Source organism: Loa loa (assembly GCF_000183805.2).
Source record: "Loa loa unplaced genomic scaffold supercont3.188, whole genome shotgun sequence".
In the NCBI taxonomy this organism is placed as follows: Eukaryota; Metazoa; Nematoda; class Chromadorea; order Rhabditida; family Onchocercidae; genus Loa; species Loa loa.
This window is the reverse complement of record NW_018108368.1, coordinates 1,266-20,060: the sequence shown is the minus strand read 5'-3', so window position 1 is coordinate 20,060 and position 18,795 is coordinate 1,266. Positions and strand designations below refer to the sequence as shown.

General features: G+C 35.5%; 6 protein-coding genes across 7 annotated transcripts; 3 read left to right on the top strand and 3 right to left on the bottom strand.

Moving 5' to 3' along the window:
- The first annotated feature begins 1,313 nt into the window (after positions 1-1,313).
- LOAG_05964 (hypothetical protein) lies at positions 1,314-4,253 on the top strand. The gene is made up of 7 exons (XM_020447023.1): positions 1,314-1,531; positions 2,057-2,233; positions 2,529-2,648; positions 2,800-2,913; positions 3,289-3,432; positions 3,795-3,922; positions 4,086-4,253. Exons 1-7 carry the CDS (start codon positions 1,421-1,423, stop codon positions 4,171-4,173), a joined length of 882 nt encoding a protein of 293 aa, XP_020302706.1. The 5' UTR covers positions 1,314-1,420; the 3' UTR covers positions 4,174-4,253.
- Positions 4,254-4,346: 93 nt separating this feature from the next.
- Positions 4,347-6,055, bottom strand: LOAG_05963 (hypothetical protein; the record flags this gene model as incomplete). Its single annotated transcript, XM_003141499.1, has 4 exons — positions 4,347-4,488; positions 5,582-5,641; positions 5,718-5,773; positions 5,942-6,055. The coding sequence occupies 4 exons, from the start codon at positions 6,053-6,055 to the stop codon at positions 4,347-4,349; spliced, it is 372 nt and encodes a 123-aa protein (XP_003141547.1).
- A 105-nt stretch (positions 6,056-6,160) lies between these two features.
- On the top strand, positions 6,161-10,284 carry LOAG_05962 (hypothetical protein; the record flags this gene model as incomplete). The annotated part of the gene is made up of 9 exons (XM_003141498.2): positions 6,161-6,377; positions 7,107-7,283; positions 7,420-7,554; positions 7,760-8,019; positions 8,228-8,429; positions 8,932-9,018; positions 9,193-9,406; positions 9,838-9,939; positions 10,145-10,284. The coding sequence occupies exons 1-9, from the start codon at positions 6,168-6,170 to the stop codon at positions 10,282-10,284; spliced, it is 1,527 nt and encodes a 508-aa protein (XP_003141546.1). The 5' UTR covers positions 6,161-6,167.
- A 613-nt stretch (positions 10,285-10,897) lies between these two features.
- On the bottom strand, positions 10,898-15,421 carry LOAG_05961. 2 transcript variants are annotated; one of them, XM_020447022.1, is made up of 9 exons: positions 15,314-15,421; positions 14,912-15,113; positions 14,354-14,556; positions 13,536-13,685; positions 13,001-13,118; positions 12,455-12,653; positions 12,122-12,282; positions 11,594-11,737; positions 10,898-11,167 (listed from the first exon to the last, which is right to left on the bottom strand). In XM_020447022.1, the coding sequence occupies exons 1-8, from the start codon at positions 15,378-15,380 to the stop codon at positions 11,602-11,604; spliced, it is 1,236 nt and encodes a 411-aa protein (XP_020302705.1). In that variant the 5' UTR covers positions 15,381-15,421; the 3' UTR covers positions 10,898-11,167; positions 11,594-11,601. The 2 variants fall into 2 exon arrangements, with proteins under 2 accessions (XP_020302705.1, XP_003141545.1); XM_003141497.2 differs by lacking the exon at positions 10,898-11,167 and having other exon boundaries at positions 11,457-11,737.
- A 507-nt stretch (positions 15,422-15,928) lies between these two features.
- On the bottom strand, positions 15,929-17,025 carry LOAG_05960 (hypothetical protein; the record flags this gene model as incomplete). Its single annotated transcript, XM_003141496.1, has 3 exons — positions 15,929-16,020; positions 16,371-16,410; positions 16,765-17,025. 3 exons carry the CDS (start codon positions 17,023-17,025, stop codon positions 15,929-15,931), a joined length of 393 nt encoding a protein of 130 aa, XP_003141544.1.
- A 934-nt stretch (positions 17,026-17,959) lies between these two features.
- Positions 17,960-18,479, top strand: LOAG_05959 (hypothetical protein; the record flags this gene model as incomplete). The annotated part of the gene is made up of 2 exons (XM_020447021.1): positions 17,960-18,139; positions 18,414-18,479. 2 exons carry the CDS (start codon positions 17,960-17,962, stop codon positions 18,477-18,479), a joined length of 246 nt encoding a protein of 81 aa, XP_020302704.1.
- Between the last annotated feature and the right edge of the window lie 316 nt (positions 18,480-18,795).

Sequence of the window (18,795 nt, the reverse complement as noted above, 5' to 3'; positions counted from 1 at the left end):
TTCGATAGGCTTTATTATTGACGATTTTACATAGTTCTTAATTACAATAAATTCATCACACATTTTCCCCTTCCCTTCCCCACGAAGTAATATGATGTCCATGTTCGTAAATTTGAAATCAATTTTCTTACCTCGTTGATCATTATGCCAGAAGTGTAACTGCTTTCAACACGTTATATTCGATGAATTCGATGATCTGTGGCCGTAATTGTGAAAAAAATAATCATCTTATGTATACAATTAGTACATTGATATCATACATAGGTTATGTACGTAATGATATGTCTACATACATACAAGACGTACATATATTCACAGGTCTTGTCATTTTGCAACAGTCATCACAACAGTTTTCTAATTCTATCGCTTATCAGAGGAAGCACATTAGTCAAAAGTTAACGAAGAAAGCTCGAAAATACATGTCCGAACGTTTGTTATTATCAGCGATAAACGGAGGAATTTTTTTATCCTTAAAAACATATATGTCTGAGGAGAATAGCATATCTCATCGAGTTGTAAGTGACTTAAGATCAAATTTTAAAATTCAATATGCTAATGGAATGGATCAATACATCGTTTGTACTGATGATGATTTCGGAGCCCTATCGGATTCCTGCACAGATACTGCGTAATAGAAAAGAATGAAAAGTGAAAACGAGAAGAGAGTACTTGTCCTTTCGTCCAAATCTCCAGTCTAAAGGACTTAGCAAGGCAAAATTTGAAGAGATATCTGCACATAACAGTTCAAACTATGTGTGGTCATTTGTTTTACTAATGAGGGGAGCTCTAAATCAATCTAATTAGCAGTTATCTCGTTGGGTGAGCAGCAGAATAGCGAGAAGAGCTATAGCCGAACGGAGTTAATTGGACGAAAGGACAAGTACTCTCTCCTTTCTCGTTTTCACTTTTCATCCTCTCCTATTACGTAGTATTTGTGCATGAATCCGATAGGGCTCCGAAATGGTCATCAGTATAAACAATGTATTGATCGCTTGCATTAGTGTATTGAATTCTGATCTTAAGCTGGAAATCATTCACGACTCGGTGAGATATGGTATTTTGCTAGCACATATATATTTTAGAGGCTAAAAAAATTTGTTCATCACTGATAACACCAATGCTCATGAACATCTATTTTCATCTATTTTCGAACAATCACTGAACATCTATTTTCGAACAATTGTCCTCACTGACTGCATAACTGTCGCATCGTCCAGTTACGAGAAGGCTGAAATATTTTGATTAGTCACAAAATCATTAGTGTCCATCATTCCATCAGTTTTTTTAATTTTTTTTTTTCATTTCCTTTTTCATTTCAGATTGGTTTGTGCTAGGAGGAAGCGACGAATAAGTGAAGGTGCCATTGTCCTGAGCCGTACATTGACTATTGAATCGACGAACTGAACGGATACTGAATGCAATGTCCTTTATGGATTATATCAAGCTCGATCAGGAAATCCTTTCAGGTGCCGCTGGCCGTGTACAACGCCTCAGAATGTATCCATACTTTGATCTGGCACATTACATACTTGTTAGTTGTTGTGTTCTATTGTAGATGTCTTCCTCACATTCCCTCTACAATCTGTGACTGGATTATGGTTGAAAAGGGTGGAATGACTTTTATACATTGCATTACCTTTATCTTTTCGTAGAATTCAAAGAATGCATAGTATGACTTTACTTTCGTTCACAGAAAAATCAGCTAAAAACAATTTGTAACTGTTTTGACATATGTACTATGTCATTTTACGATATGTGGCGAGATTTGACACTATATGATGTAGAAGGCATAAGGTAGTTAGACAGGTACTTACATTGTCATTCTAAAATATACATCACCGGAAGCAGACTGTATAAGTAGCAGTAAAATAAATATTAAATGTATAAGTTGTGGTAGACAAAAAGAAAAGAGAATTTGCGGTGTTATTTTTTTCTCTCTTCATTCTTCGAGTTATCAATGCAATTTATCCAATTTTTTCTCCTGAATCTTTTACTTTTGACCAAGTGCCATTTATATGTATATGTCACAGTATTTAATTCAAATGTTCTATTTCAGATGACAATATCAGTTCGGGATGATTTAGCGACTGGAGCATCATTGTTTTCCCGGAAACATCCATTGAGTTGTTGGCTTTCATCGATGCTGATGTGCTTCGCAGGCAGCATCTCGGCTAATTTCCTCTTGGGAGAGCCAGTTATCGCACCATTTAAACGACACGATGACATTTTGCTGGTTTCTTATGACTTATATTCAAATAGGAGGAATTATTACGAATTAATGCCCTTCACTTTAAAGTACTGTGTAATCATTCATAAAATATTGCGCTGATTTGAATTTTTAATTGCTGGTGGACGTCGGCTCTTTACAAGACTCACTGTGTTTTAGTAATTATCTTGATCAAAAACTTTTTGACTTTATCACCTGTTGCATTAACTTGCATTAACCGTTAATCATGACTTGTAGTATTGTATTCTTGCGTCAACTATTAGTAGATAGTTAGTTGATGAGCAAGACTTATACTTTTCAGGCTACCATTGTTTGGTATTTCGTATTCTATTCCCCATTCGATATAGTCTATAAAGTGTCAAAACTTCTGCCAGTCAAAGTTGTTCTGTGTGTATTGAAAGAAGTCCGAAGAACATCCAAGGTCTTTTTCTTTAGAAGCGTCTGCTTATTTCTTTTGAAAACTCATTTTAAATTTGGGTTTTTTTGAAGCTTCAGTAAGAAAACGTTGTTGATGAGACTGTTTTTTCTTTAAATTTCAAGGTTCTAGTTTTTAATCGCATATCCCTTGACAGGTCGTACATGGTGTGTCGCATGCATCGAAGTTGTATCCAAGTTCTTATCTTGTACATATCCTCGTAGGAACAGCCAAAGGAGCCGGTTCTGGAATCTTGCGAACATTGGAACAGGTGAATTCCCAATTTCCTTACTTAATGATCTATTCATATATAACTGCATCATTTTTTTTCGATGATTATTTTAGTAATGCGATTGCGATTGTCGCTATCAAGAAAAGACATGATTTTAGATTGCTATCATGTTAATCTAATCGTATCTTTAGGTATGTTGTAGGATTTCTTTTTCCTCGTGTAGTATAGTATTTCGTTTATCCTCTACTACTATTATGCTGCTATTCCAGGACAAAAAAGTAGTTCTCCTACAATTTCAATTAATGGAAAATGATTCTACCAGTTTTTTTTTTTTGTTTTCTCCAATCTTATATCGACGCCAACTCCGTAAAAGTGTTCATTTATGGGACTTTAAAGTTCAAAATCTAATTTTAGCTGGTGAGAGGCGTATGGATACCAGCACATAATGAAGTACTTCGACCGTCTTTTTCGACCAAAGCTTGTTGCGTTGCATCAGTGATTCTTGTACTTGACAGACATTCCCGGTACATCTCTGCTCCTCACGACATCATTTATTTGGTTCGTTGAACTGCGCCTTATCCATTCTTTCTTGATATGTGTCTCACGAAACAGCATTAATATCAAATACTTCATGTATACCAAACTTTACCACTGGGTACTCTTTATTTTAAACCTCAGATTTTTAATACTAATTAATCATATTCTCACCATACTATACTTCTTCCCATAGGTTAATTGGGCGGAAAAGTCCTGCCATCGTTATTAAAGTCTCAAAAAACTTTTAAAAACTTAGTTGTTTTTCAAAAAGTTACTTTGTAGTCACGCTACTTAAAGTGTCAACACTTAATGCTTGATACTCTTTTCAAAATACAAAAAATTTTGATCTTGCGGATTAGCTAAATACGCTTTTGTTTTTATAGGGTATTGTTGGCTTCTTTGTTTATTTCAAGTTGACCGCCGTATTACTAAACGTTCAAGATCCTTTCGCACCGTTCGAAAATCTTTTTTGTGCCGTATTTATGGGCGGTATTTGGGATGCAATGTCTCGGTTGGTCATTTCTGTTAACTTTAGTCAGTCAATTTAATGTAACAAATCTGCGTGTTTTGAAAGCGAAGATAAGGTTTTTTAATCGAACTCTTTCATTATTTTCTTTCACAATATTTTGTATTCGTGTAATTCTGTTTTACTTGCTACTTCCGCTAATTTGAAGAGCAATTATGGCCAGTCGAGAACGAAGAGCAGTTGGTCAAAAAGCAGAAAATGGAGCTTTACCTACAGAACCAAAGAAGGAACAATGATGTTAACAAAAGTACAGTCGACCGGTATTTCCAGAAATAATGGGCAGCATTTTTAAATGATAATAACTTTACTGGATGCGTCTTGTTTTGCTTCTTTCATCAGAAAACAGAAATTATGTGATCTTCCTAAAATTTGGTATTTAAGAATTGCTTTCAACTCCGACGCTTTTTAACTACCATTCAAGGTCAATAATTTTAAGATCAGTAATTTCAGTTAACAAAGTATGCTCAAGTAAGTCATTTGCGTTCAATGCAGAAAAAAGCAGGGGAACATCATAGAACACCATAACTTCAATGTCCAATGTTTTTACTTTGCTGCAATTTTTTTTTTTTCTTTGTTCATTAGTATTTTTACGTAGGAGTAATAGTTTGATAAAAAATGTCTGAAGTGATATTAGGTAATTGCTGATTCCATGTTCTGTCTGTTATACGTGATATACCATCTGGAAAATACTGAAAGATTTTCGTTTTTGTGCTTAGACGTATAGAGAAGCCGTCAGTCTATTAAAAAAAAAAAAAAAAAAACAACGAGGAATTTTGAGCAGTCTTGTGATTAGGGAAGTTGTTGCAAATGTACTAACACATCTATGCTTTATCATATTTGATCGCTATCTATCTTTGTACATGCATCAATTCGAAATGTATTACTTTGCCAGTAACTGGAAAAATGTAAAGATCTGTATTTCATTAACAGTTTATATTATTCTTTTTTTTGAAAGACTGCTGTTGATATCTAATGTGCCATGCATATAAGATCCTGAATGGAGAGCCTCAGATGCACTAAGTTACTTTTATTCCACAGACTGTAAAAATTGTTTTCATTGTGCTGCATTATTTGCTGTTCGACGTATTATATAATAGTCTTAGTATGTTTTACTTTGTCATCTTTTTCAATTTTTTCAACTTTTCAATTTTCAATATTTATGGACGGCAATTTGCACATTTTTCTAAATTTACATCAGAATTCACGGAATTAATTGTAAGAGGGTTGAATATGTCCAACAATTATACCTCGTGAAAAACACTTCAAAATTATGTAAATCCTTAAATATTTGTCGCTTCTGCGTAGAATAACGTGGAATAGAAAGCCAGAAATGACACTACCAACGGAAAGATAATTTCCGTCCGATTCAAAGTGAGGGAAGATCCTATTCTTAATGGTTGCACCAACCGATTTACTCTAATGGTAGATGCTTTTAGATGCTTGATATTGGTGGACAGTAGTCCTTGTTTACTTTCAGCTTCAGCTTCGTCCTCATCCAGTTTTACTCACTCTATCTGAGGAAATTGTCTCATATCCATCGTCTATCATTCAACTAAATTGTTGTAAGCGGAAGTTCCACAGTCGGACATGATCGTCATACAGTCTGACTCTGTTACCATTTAATTTGCAATCTGAATCACCGACCTAATGATATCAATCTCATCCCGTAATGATGATGTATGACGCAAATCCCAATAGTATTGCCTAAAATAACAGCAGAATTTCAGGTAATCGCAGCGCACTCCGACCTAGTTCATATCTCACTGCGCATTTGACATACACCTGGGAAGCAACTCGATTACCTTTGTCCATATTTCTTCTCTGCTTTTGTGTCTTCTGCATTGTATTTTCAATGCTTATTAGTTCATACATATAGCGCTTTAGAAGGGTGATGATTTGTTCTTGGTTCCTGTGTTATTAATAACTGATGAGATGGGGGTAGGAGGGAGGGCGGGCTTTTTTCGGGGAGTATGAGAAAGATGTATGTTTTCATTAACTGTTAACCTTTATCATGCAAATATCATCATTGATTACAGCACAAGCATTCAGGAACATATTTGAGATTTGTTCGGATGGCGACACATCTCGTCCTTTCGTTACCTTCCAATTTCTTTTCATAGAACATTCTGTTTGACGTGATGATCATTCCTCCTAATCTATGTCTATTCTAGAAGATAGAAATGTCATCAATCAGAAAATCTGCTTTGTTAGCTTTGTTCTTTTTTGCAGAATGGTGATTAATACAGATATGCGTGAGGCCAAACAATGTCCCGCCGATAATGTGTGCTATTTGTCGTCATTGTCCAAGAGCAGTTTTCGAAGTCATAAAGGTCGTCTGTCGCATATTGTTGTAATTGAAGTGAACAAGGGAAATTTGAATATTACATGGCCCTATCTTTTGCTTTCAATCCGGAATGCGTCATTTATATCGCTCGATTTGGTATTTCATTTATACTGCTTAACTATTGCTATAGGCAAACACTTACTACTTATATTCAGTGAATTTTCCTGAGATTTACAAAATCAAATTTAAAAATCAATTTCCCAGTTTGATTTTGTGGGTTATTGTATCGATAATAGCACTGATAAGTACTGCTGATATACCAGGAAAGTAGCTTTTTTCTATTCTGAAATCGTAGTCAAAGGCTGAACGAAACGATAATACAAAAAATGCTGTATGAAACATTCGTAGATTGTGTACACGATTTTCTCAACGTGGTAGTGATGAGGTGATAGTAACGATAAGATTTCTGATAGAATTGATAAACTAGGAGATTCCAATTTAGGGTGCATTCGTGGTAGGTATAGCTTATTATTCCATCTCGAAATTTCAGGGAGGTTAGAAGTAGAGATATGTTAACCCTTGAAAATTGATCACTGTGTTCACGTATTGTAAAATAAGATTATCATCTTGGATATAGCAATCATTTTTCATGGTGGGATATTATTGAATGTACTGTCTAGGTTTGTTCCTTAAACAAGCACTGTGTTACTTGTATAGTTATTATTTTCTTTTCATTAAAGTGCATTTCGAGTTCCTTTGAGTTCTATTCGGGAAGGCAATTCTCACGTACATTTGCCTACATACGGATGCATGATTGTTATTGACAAGTGATTTTTATCCTTGAAAACTTAAAAAAGAACTTTATTAACTCAGTTTTTTGTTCAGGAACTCAGTGGTTTGGGAAGGCAAAAAGGATGGCTAGCGAACTCGTTGCAAGAGCGATATGATGTTATTCGACAAAGCGCGCAGACCCGTTCAGTGCTTTCCGTTGGAATTACGACGTTTCAGTTAGTAAGTAGGAAAGAAACAGATGCAAAGAAAAAGCTCAAATACAAATGTCAGGTCCGGACTTAAGTTGTCTTTTAACATATTTGGCTTTGACAAGGACCACTGAAAGTAATGTTCAACATCAGTCATTTTTATATCGATGAAGTCGGTTTGAGTAACTTCGACTTAGTATTCAGTTAATTTGTTTCAGGTTTTCAATATACTTACATTATGCACCGTACCATTTATCGTTGAAGCAGATGGGTTCCAATTTTTGTCGAAACATAAGTTCGACTTTAATCGATGGATCAGTTTAGGCATCCCGTATGACTATGATACTGAAAAAGTAAGTTGATTTCTATGCGGTTTCTTCTTGTCCAGACATTGGAAAGTGGGTATTTTTCCAAAAAAATTGGAAGCAGGTATTTAATGTCGATATCTCTAATGCCGAATTAGGCCTTCAGTCGTTTCGGAAAGAAAGATACTATGCCCATTTAACCAAGGAGAATATGACTTATTCCTTATCGGACTCGCATTATGAAATCTTTCAGGGAAGCACAATGAAGACATTATGGCATGAAGTATTATGTGCCGCTGTTCCGATTACATTACATAATGGACTTATCGATTTAACATTTATTTATCAACACTTTTACAGTGTTCTACCAGAGACATTCAGTGAATTCGTCGTCAGTGTTTCTGATTGGTTTCTATTGCCGGAAGGCATTCCTGGTCTCTTTGACTCAAAATACATCGCGGAGTATATCACCCGATTTAAAGCATCCTTTCTAGAATATGTTTTCAGGAAATGGTACTGTCTAAAGCTGTTCATATATTTTTCCTATCTTAAATGAAGCAAAACTATTTTTGTTCTAAATAAAAACTGGCTCGTGGCTTGTACAGAATCTTCTGCAATGCAACACAAGGTTCTGCACAATCATTCTGTTGTTGCTTTGACGTTAAAAGTATTTTGGTGACAACAGCAAAAGTAGTTGATTCAAATATATCAAAAATTGCAGTCAACGTGAAAACGCAACTGAACAAACACGTCATCGATTGTATGTAAGCATTGAGTTCGATTTCACACCTACAGAAACGGACTTGAAAAATACTATTGATATAGTCGATTGTAAATTGCCGAATGATTTTGATGCGGGTACTTCGGTAGAGTCCTGTCACATTAGTGACGAACAAAAGAATTCACTTTGCAAACGATATTCGGTAAAAGTTTTTCAATTTTTGCTTTCATTAACGATTCTTTATTAAACGCGGTGTTAATGGTATTATGCACCTTTCACGATTCATAATACACCTTTCGTAATATATTTAGAGGTATTCGCTAGTTAGATATAGGTATTCGAAGACAATAATTCCTGGGCTCTTATCTTTAAAATACAAATACTGAGGGAATTGACTACTGCAGAAGTTGATTCGTTTAGATGAGTAAAGTTATACTTTAATAAAACGTTTATTGTCCTCATTCTTGATGAGAAATGTCGTAAATTCTAATAGTTGTTTTGTTATGTATTTAGAGTGTTTAGAATATACTTGATTATAATGAAAATAAGATAACTTGAAGAGTGTTTAGCTACATTTAATGCTAGTGCATTTTTATACATTTTTTCCTACAGTTATAACAGTGGTGGATTGAGTATTCATCAGATGAACCAACACTTAAGAAATGGAACCGACATGGGTTAAATTAGGTTATGCTATTTTATAGAACTATGGGTTCTGTCGCACCGAAGACTGTTCATATGTCCATGACGTTGACATCCTACTGAACTTAGAGGAGCAAAAGCAAGCAAGGGTAAGCCATTGTTAATATGACCTTTCATTTAAAAAACCTATACGGATTTTTCCAAGTTCTGACAACGTTTTATTGTTAACGTTTAAATCGTTACATTTGCATCTGACACTGTTTCGGGTTATTATATTAACAGATTGAGGTTGGATAAGTTTCATATCTGTTGTTAACTCTCAGGTTCGTGGAAGACGGAAAAGAAGATACGATTATGAGTCGAAATTGTCTGAGTCGGGATCAATTGATGATCGGAAGGACAAAGTTTTAGTGTTAGCAAACAGAGAAGGAACTGCTATGAAAGATCAGATTTCAGTGAACATTTTGAAGCAGAGCGAAACAAAGAAAACGTCAGTTAATCAGGCTCAGCCAACTGGTTTATTGCAGTCAGTTACAGGTTCTGTTTATACTTAATTGTTTTATTGCCTTTTCTTTAAATTAGTACTTAGTTTATCAGCTTATTACTATTTGTTTATTAACTTTATGTAGCTGACCAATTGCTTTCCGCTCCGAAGTTTCGGACATTCACATGTGCTATCATTATCAAGATGGAACTGTATACTTCGTCTGAGTTTGTCCATATTTAATCTTTTTTAGTTCTTTTTATTCGGCGACTTTTTACATTTGAAGTTCATCCCAGTCTAGCGGGAAGAAAAATCAGTCTGGTTTGCTCGATCTGAAAGCCGAGAGAATCTATGTTCTAGTCTACTTTAGCATCTTAGACATGGATTAGGATAGTCTAAAGCCGGAAAAACTGAAGTACTGCATTACTTGGGGGACTTATAACACCTTTCTAAAATTTCAGCTGAATGTACTGATTTATTTTAGGTTGCCATCGTGCTGGTGTCGACTCATTTATGACTGGGTTTGCAGTGGTATTTATGCAGCGTATGAATCTTTTACGAGTTGGGAATTTTGATCCGAAATGCGGTAAATATTCTGCAGAAAACTGGGAAGTTCATTCAAATTTCAGGTTCTATGGTAGTAGATCCTGAAAATTGAGGGAATGTTTCGAAATGTTTTATTGTATGGATTTATTTTTCCAGAGCCTTCAGTCACTGGTATTTTAAAATTCTGGTTTAATTTGCGTTTGGTTTTTTCAGTGAGTCGGGCATTCTAAACAGTTATATTTCAGGCAATCGAATGGCTTTACCAGGCAAGATGACACCGCTGGTGTTTCATAAAAGTGGTTATACCAAAGCAGCAGATGATCATGTAGCAAAATGGATCGAAATTGAACGTGAACGAAACCGCAGAGTACAATTACGAATTTAGTGATGGAAAACCGATCCTGTTCCATTCTACAAGACAATCGAACTTTTTATGATCTCGTTTTTATTCGCATGTGTTTTACTATAACATGAGTCCACTTCATCCTCTAATTCAAAGTCGTAAAATTCAATGTTTATACCTCACTTTCCTCTACCTTTGACAAAAGGAAAAGAGATCTAAGCGAGACATCAAGATGTCAAAAGATGTCAAGATCTAAGTGTTAAATCTTGACATGCTCTTGTCATGAAGGAGAAACTTAAAAATGGAGAAAAGGTGTAATCATACTGGCAATACTATGGAATCACCGTCATTGCACTAAGGTCAGTGGAAGTTCCCAGATGTATAGTGAAGTGTTTTCCTCCCTATAGTGCAGAGATGAATTTATGACAGAAATCCTGCATGATTCGAAAAGGTCCAGATTCAAAATCATAAATTGTTCTATGGAAACTCATGAATTCTGCGTAGTTTATGCAAGAAAACAGAAAAAATGTGGGATTTCGACCTTTATCTTATGTGCTATGCCAAGACCTATTAAGTTGCTAGCGTTCTGAACTCTACAACATACTGGAACGAGAAATCGGTCTGATTGACATTCCTACGACGTGCGGATAATAATGCGGTTGGTTATTGCGGATAAAATTAGCGGAATTTAAATACAAGATCCTAAATATTTCTCAGCAATCAAGACAATATAAGTTTATATACAAATTTCCTTGTGCAATTTGACAATGTACGACATTGCAATATAAAAAATATAAAATTAAAAAAGGAAGAGTTAACCAGACGTATATTGCCAGCATTTGATATCACAGATGCAAAGGAATGCAGTGCAAACAAAAGAATTGCAATTTAATCGTATTCTGAGCACTTCAAGACAGCTTAAGCTCTGCAAAGTCACTTCATATATTCAAAAAATATTTTGAATTGAAAGCCACCACGACACCACAAGTGATATTCTTAGCTTCTCAATCTGATCGCAAACTTCTGTCATCAAATTGTAGTGCCAAACTACTTAACAGAAGTCTGACCATTGGAAATTACATCCAGAATCAAAGGTCGTGAGCAGACTGAGGTTTTAGCAATGAACAACGGACCCTTGTCGAAGTCGCTGCATTTCTGTCCAACTTATAAATGGAACACAAAGTCCTTTAGTGGGGTTTTCGGAATTATCGTTTCCGTTATTTGCTCTACTTACGTCATCAGAGTGCTACAGTGCGATGAAAAACAGATGACTTTTAAAATGTTTTTTAGAAGCCACTGAAGAAACTAAGGGACAAGGCGCTTAGGTAAAAGAAGACAAACTCAATCTTGCATTTTTTTTTAGACGAACTGTGTTACATCCCAAATCATCAAAATTCGATCAGAACCAGCTGTAACAAGGCGACCTGTCGATTCTTGCAAATGCATGCATATAACACTTTGACGTAGCTCCGAAACGACTGCTAACGAGGTAAGACTGAAATTGAAAAAAGGACTTTTTTAAAGGTACAAGGGTACAAGAGTGAAGATGATGGTTTCAAAAAAATCTATGACAGCTAAAAGAGCAGAGAAATTAGGAATAAGTGAAAGCTAGCACAGTTATCTTAAGGGAAGCTTCAATGCATTATATCTAGCATTGATCGCGAAGAAACAGGACACTGCGGTTATCTTCGAGATACCAAAAAGAAGTGCAATCAGCTTTAGGGAATAATCAAATAGTATAAGGTTCAAAAATTAAAAGCTCAAATGATAATTCCCAACAGTCAAAATGAAACTCCAAAGTCATCCGATCACATAACCTATATAATACATAAGTCTTAACCAGAAACAATATTTTGTCAATACTATTCAATAAACGTACTCAAACTGGTCGGGGAACTGTTGCATTCGAGATTGACAAGCGTTACATATCCTAACCGGTAATTCATAACCCATCGGTGGGTACCTTGTCGTACTGACACAGCATTTTGCGCATACAGCATTACCACAAGTACGGCAATGATGTTGGCGTAAACCAACTACCTAAAAGGAAACATTCCAACAGTATTTGTATTTTAGTAACTTGAAAAATTCTATGAAATCACAAGACAGCTTACAGAGATATCAAAACTATGCATTTATAATTTACATAATGAACAATTTTAGAACTGCTAAGGATATGAAGGGAATGACTAGAGACAATATTTTGTGTCACCTTTTTATCCCACATTTCTCGAAAGTTCCAGAAAAATGGCGAGTCACACAGCTGACAGCTATCACTCGTTTTCCATTCCGGTGTCTCTACGCGTTTCGCTGTCATATCCCAACAAACTAAACTTCCGTCTTCATCTGCCGAAAAAAGCCTTTTCTTATGTTGTGCATATCGTAGACATGTCAGTCTGTTGTTGTGAGCGCTAAAATTTAGTTATCTATAGTTTTTCTTGAACTTAATATTCCCGCCAATAACAACAAATACCACTCAACAAAACAACAATTGTGAAGATTCCTAATAAACAATAAATAAGCCATTTTGGTTATGGAAATGATCAGCTGTGAATAGAATGAGGCGTTTGAATAAAGAAAATTCAGCTGTTAACTGTTAACATTAAGCAGACCCAAAAATGAAAATACTCTTTTGGTTTGAGAAAGATCTGACCGAACGGAATTCTGCCTCAAGTCAGGTTAATAGCACAAACGTCAGCTTGAATTATTTGTATCACTGTTATTCAGCTCTCAATCATTATAAACAGATTAAGCTTACTTCAATTCAAATGCTTGTCCTTTCTTTCCACCAATATCCCACACGATAACAAGGCGATCGGCTCCTGCTGAAAACAATAACTGACGTTCTGAATCCCAGGCCAGTGATGTTATGGTATCTAAAACAAAGCGAGCATAAGCAACTAACATTATCATGTAAGAAGAGTTTTCGACAGGAAATTAAGAGGTATAAACAAAGAACAACTACATCAAAAGAGGCAACAATTAACATTTCATCGCCAAACCGCCCGTCATTTAGTACAACGTATCTTCCAATGATATATTCCCGAAAAAAGTTTGCGGTACCAAATACGAATCATTCAAAAGGATACGCCAAAGTAGACACTAATTTAAATGTCATCTTCAAACAATGCCTTCCTTATATCTTCAAAGTTTTTCATAAAAATCAGGTATTAGAAAATAAACACTGTCGATATCTATGCTTCGTTATCTTTCCCGTTACAGCCACGTTTTGTCAGACACTACATATACGTAAATGGTTATCGTTCGCTTAGATTCTAACTTATGAAACCAACTTGTATGTGCAGAAAGGGTGGTAACAACATTTGCTTCTGAGCCATTCAAGCGTAAAAGAATAATACCACCACAAGAATCTCCCAAAAAAACAAATTTCGATGGCACATCGAATTCCAGTGCTGTGAAGCCTGACTCGCCTGCATAGGATCCTGTAACAAACAATCATTAATGTTAACAGGTGATCCATCCAATGACAATTCAGGAGATTAATCCTATTCTGACCAAAATCGTTTATATCCCTACAGCAAAGAGTAAAATCAGCAAGCTACGAACTTTAAAGCTCGATTAACATAAAATATGGACTAGGAACGAGTAGACGTTAAAACAGATTTTGATCAATCAAGGCAAATTATGTACAGCTATTGTTGCACTGCCTAAAATTTAGGTAATGGGAAATAATTTTAATACTTGGCCATATGGTTATAAAATATATTTAGATGGAGATGTTGGCTCATTTTGTTCATTAAATGATTGGTAACAGTTTTCTAGAGTAAAATACTTCAATCGACTTTCGCTTAAACAAGTCAGCATTAAAATCTCGCAAACAATAGATTCTATGAATTCTGGTCCCTCGTCATTAGTCCTGGTTAGACACAACCACAGTCATTTCAAGTTTTGTATGTCTAGATGGATTTTTCAAGAAAATAAACCCCCATCACATTCGTGTTCATTAGCTGAAGGTTATTCTTTTCCAGTTAAGGTTCATTACTTACAATAGAAGCTGTTCTGATAGGTTGTCTTTCATCATGCATAGACATTTACAGATGTTATGCAAAATTCCATAAAGAGTTTATATGGCGATAATCATGGAGCTAACCCATTTTTACAGAGGTTTCCGAACAATGCCAAACCGTCGTTTTATCTTTGCTACAACTAAAGATCAGTTCAGCTTCCGGTGAATACAGTACTGCAGTGATGATGCTCAAATGTGCCATCCAGTGGCGTTGTTCCAACAAACTGTTCATGTCTTCTGCTACTTTGTATTCATAAACACTACCGTTGATAAGACCAACAAAGAGCCTGCAAGAAAGGACATTATTTCACACACAAAAATAGTAACTTTTGGGAATAATTTTGTACAATGACGTTGTTATCTATCCCAGTCATCCTTAATTACTTGGACGACAGCCAAAGAGCCGTTACAACTAGAAAGTTGGGCAAAAAATAAGAAAAAGGAAGAAAGGATAGAGGACAAAGGCTTAACCTAGAATCTGTCTCTCCCACTTCGGAATCTATTCATCCAGCATCATGCAATTCCCTAAAAAGGTATAACCAGTCCTACAGTTTGTTTTCTTCGTTTTTTTTTTTCCTCTTTTTTTTTTACTGAAATAATATTGCATACAAGCAACAGGGGACAAAAAAGAAAAAGTGGTACCTTAATTTATCTTCATCGAAATACATCGAATTGGGGGAAAATGGTAGATAGTGATAGATAGACGGCCAGAATTGCTCGTTATCACGTTTCAGGTAGATACGTAGTGATCGATCATCACTGATTGTTAGCACTCCTTCTTCATTACTTAATAAGTGCACGCCATTTACACGTGATATTTGTCCCTCGATTTTATGCAATAACACTAAATTCATCTTGACAATATGAAATCATCAAACAAATAATCTTAGCTGAACGAAGTTTGCTAGATGTCTCAACCTTTGAAACAATCCAGCTTTACTGTAAATAGTACTATGAATCATCCATAACAAATAAGTTTTTCATCTCTCTATATAAGCAAACTTTGTTTTTGGAAATTCGAATTATAAGAAAATAAGAGACGACCTGGCTTTCCAGTACCCAAGCTACATCGAGTCAAGGTACTTGGCCTCGCATTTATCACTGCTGCCATGTATTATTTTCAATAAAACAGATGAATATCAACTCCTGGAATAAGAAGAAATGGTAATTTCAAAATGAAAGGATAATTTCCAGGTACACACTTCCTAGACAAAACGCTCGAAGATATCACAATTCCAAGATAACATTGTAGAAAAAGGATGCGAAATTTTTTTTTGGTATGGCTGCATATTAGTTCATTTAGACTTACAATCCTCATTCATCCCTCTTAAAAATATTTCTCTGTCACCTTACTGTACAGAAACCTTTTGAAAAGATGATACTGACTGACAGCCCGGGATACACTTTCAGCCTTTTCATACCGCAATGACAAAATACTACCGCCAACTTATTCCAAAACCATTTTGCAGTAGAATCATTCAGTTGGATTCCATGTATATCCACACGTCACTGCACCTCATCCCTTAACCTGATAAGCATATAATGGCTCTACGTCACCCAAATATTACACTGGCTAACGCAAATTCCACAATCGATTCATAAACTGTCAACGAAGAACATTTAAAATATATTTAGAATATCTTAGTGATACAACGTACGTCAACGTCGTACCGAATCGTTCACGTTAATACAACCATTGACGTATCTTGGCTCCTTCCCTTCTTCACTATCAAACACCTGTCCACGAAAAACTGAACACGCATTTTAGCGCTGTAATATGCAACTCCCGCGAGAACTTTAAAATTTTCAATTTGAATTTAGAGCCTAGAATTTGAAATATAGTTGTGATATATATATGAGAGTAAAGTGAGTACTTAGTTTAAATCAACTAAGTAACCTGGTAAAAGTTAACTAGCTGAATATTAGGTTAGGTAGGACATAACTACTTAACTAGTTGGATATCATATCTTGTGAAAAGAAGCTATACCTAAAAGACGGCCGAAGAGCCGTTGAAGAGCCGATAAAAAAAAAGAAATGGGAAAAAGAGAAGATGAAAATAGAAATGATGGTTTCAGATAGGAGTGAAGAGAAGAAAAGAGACCAAGGAGACAAAGGCTGCACGCCTTTTCCGTTCTCGGCTCCTAAAACATAACAACAATTTGATTATGTCCAGATTTATTAAAACGTTGACGAAATATGACTGTAAGTTTGAAGAGTGGTGGATTAAGTAAACAGTAAAATAGCCAAGTCGAACATGGAACACGGAAAAAGTTGTATCAGGGGGAGAGATTAAGGAGACGTACCGAAGTTATGGAAAGTAATCTTTTAACAGGGATTGCGAGAATGCGGAATGAATACAGCTCACATTGAGAACACTTCCTTATCAATTGTGGCCCAACTTTCGAAACAACTAAAACCAAGTGTAAATTGTCAACAGTTCCTCACATTGAAATGGGACTCGTATAAAGGACAGTCGTGCGACTTTTCAGCCTTACTTGAGTTTTCGGATGACTTTTAAAGGGTGTTGACAGTATGTCAACAATCTTTAGCATATTAGTACTTAGAAAAATGAAACTGTTAAGCGACGACACTCTCATGAGAGCAAAAAAGATCTGAGCGGCTTTCAGAGACTCTTTTAAAGCGTGAGCTGCTCCAAAATCCAACATTGGTGTTATCACGATGCATAATGAATAACTTCCTATTAATAGTTGAAACGTTTCAAAATATGCTCCAGGAACTCTCAGGGGACATGGCATCATATTTAAAATGGGAAGTAACTATGTTGTATTACCATATACGAGTTGCTACCAGACAATCTACACGCTGATGAATTGGAAATATTCTTGTTTACGGCGATATAACACATTCGTTCACATCCCGTGATTGAGAAGTGGTTACAGCAAGTGTAACAAGTAAGTATACATTTAATTGTTAAATGCATTAATTACTAAGAAACAAAACGATCGCATTAAATACCATCGATTTAATTATTATGTGACGAAACTAATTCAAAGAACATAAAAGAAAAAGAGGATAAAAATTAGAGCACTACCAATTGAAATATAATTAAGATTTCCAGCAATGTCTGAAGATAAATGTCAGAAATAAGCTAATATGCTTGTTATTGTTAATTAATTATCGTCACAAAAATTGAAAATAAATTTTTGTAACAGTGCACAAATCATTCAGTACGCAATACTGGATCAAAGAACGCGAAACTATTCAATACTGTGACTGTGCAGATTAAATATACCATGAACCACTGACATTTAATGTTAGCAATCCATTAGTTTTTCTCTTTTGTGCAAATATTACATCCTTTGTGTCATTTCATTTTTAAAATTTGTCGTTCCCTTTCAAACATCGTCCGAGCTCAAATTGAAATTCTTCCTCGAAATAGAGTGTCGGCCAAGCCGAAAAAATGTGATGAAGTGAATATTTTTCAGATAAATGATTCATTATATAAAATTAATAAATGAAATTCAATCCTCAAGTGATGAGTCATTTATCCAAGTCCAACTATTCCAGTTTTCTATCACTCTTAATTGCAATGTTTAAATGTTGCAGACAAAGCCCAATGTTATAAAATTCTTCCAATCTGTTATAAAGAATATCTGTAAATGTCGAAATATTGTAATAGGTGCAAGTATTGGGATGTTATAAAGAACCTCTAGTCTGATAATTAAACTAATGTATATGGAATGCTACACCATACTCACTCTAGGAGCAGTCATCCGGGTGTCAGTCAATCAGTCCAGTACTCACTCAGTCACTCATTTCAACAGTTCAGTCGGATTTCAACTTAAAGAACGGGTTCGACGGCAGCAGGAACCGCAATTCAACGATTCAAAAGCACAAATGACAAGACTGGTGAGTATCCTTAAATATTTACTGTGTACTGTTCATTTCATCCGTACTATTGTTAAGCGCGATATTATATAATATCGTATAAGACCAGTAAGAGCTACTGTCGACGTAAGGGAATCATAGCAGCGACAAATAAATTACAAGATCTTTCCCGACAGTTTCTGGTGTCACGAGCAGGGATAATATCATTGATGATACTAGCCAGCACTATCGCGACAAAATGGACAATCCTGTGGCTCTTCAACGAAGTCCAAGAAATGGATTAGAGATGAATTAGAGACCACCTGATCACGACATGGCAAATGAAGAACGACGTGAACAGTACGAAAATGGAAGAGGATAACTGATGATAAAATGAAAGAATTAAGTTATATGTTGGAACGCTCGTGAACATTAACGATAAACGGCTAGAGTGCCTGCAAAAGATTCCACCACAACAGTATAAGAGGAAAAGATGTATATCTTTTACACAGAGATGGTAAAAGACGCTCAGGGAATAAAAGACGCTCAGTGAATTTAATAAATGAATGAAATGAAGCATTGGTAACCTCAGTCACGTGCAAGAAGGATGCCAAGGCTGCAATCGAACGCATATAATGCACGAAGAGAACCCTTGAATTGTCGGATTACCGGAATGTCCACGTAAAATTTCCACAATA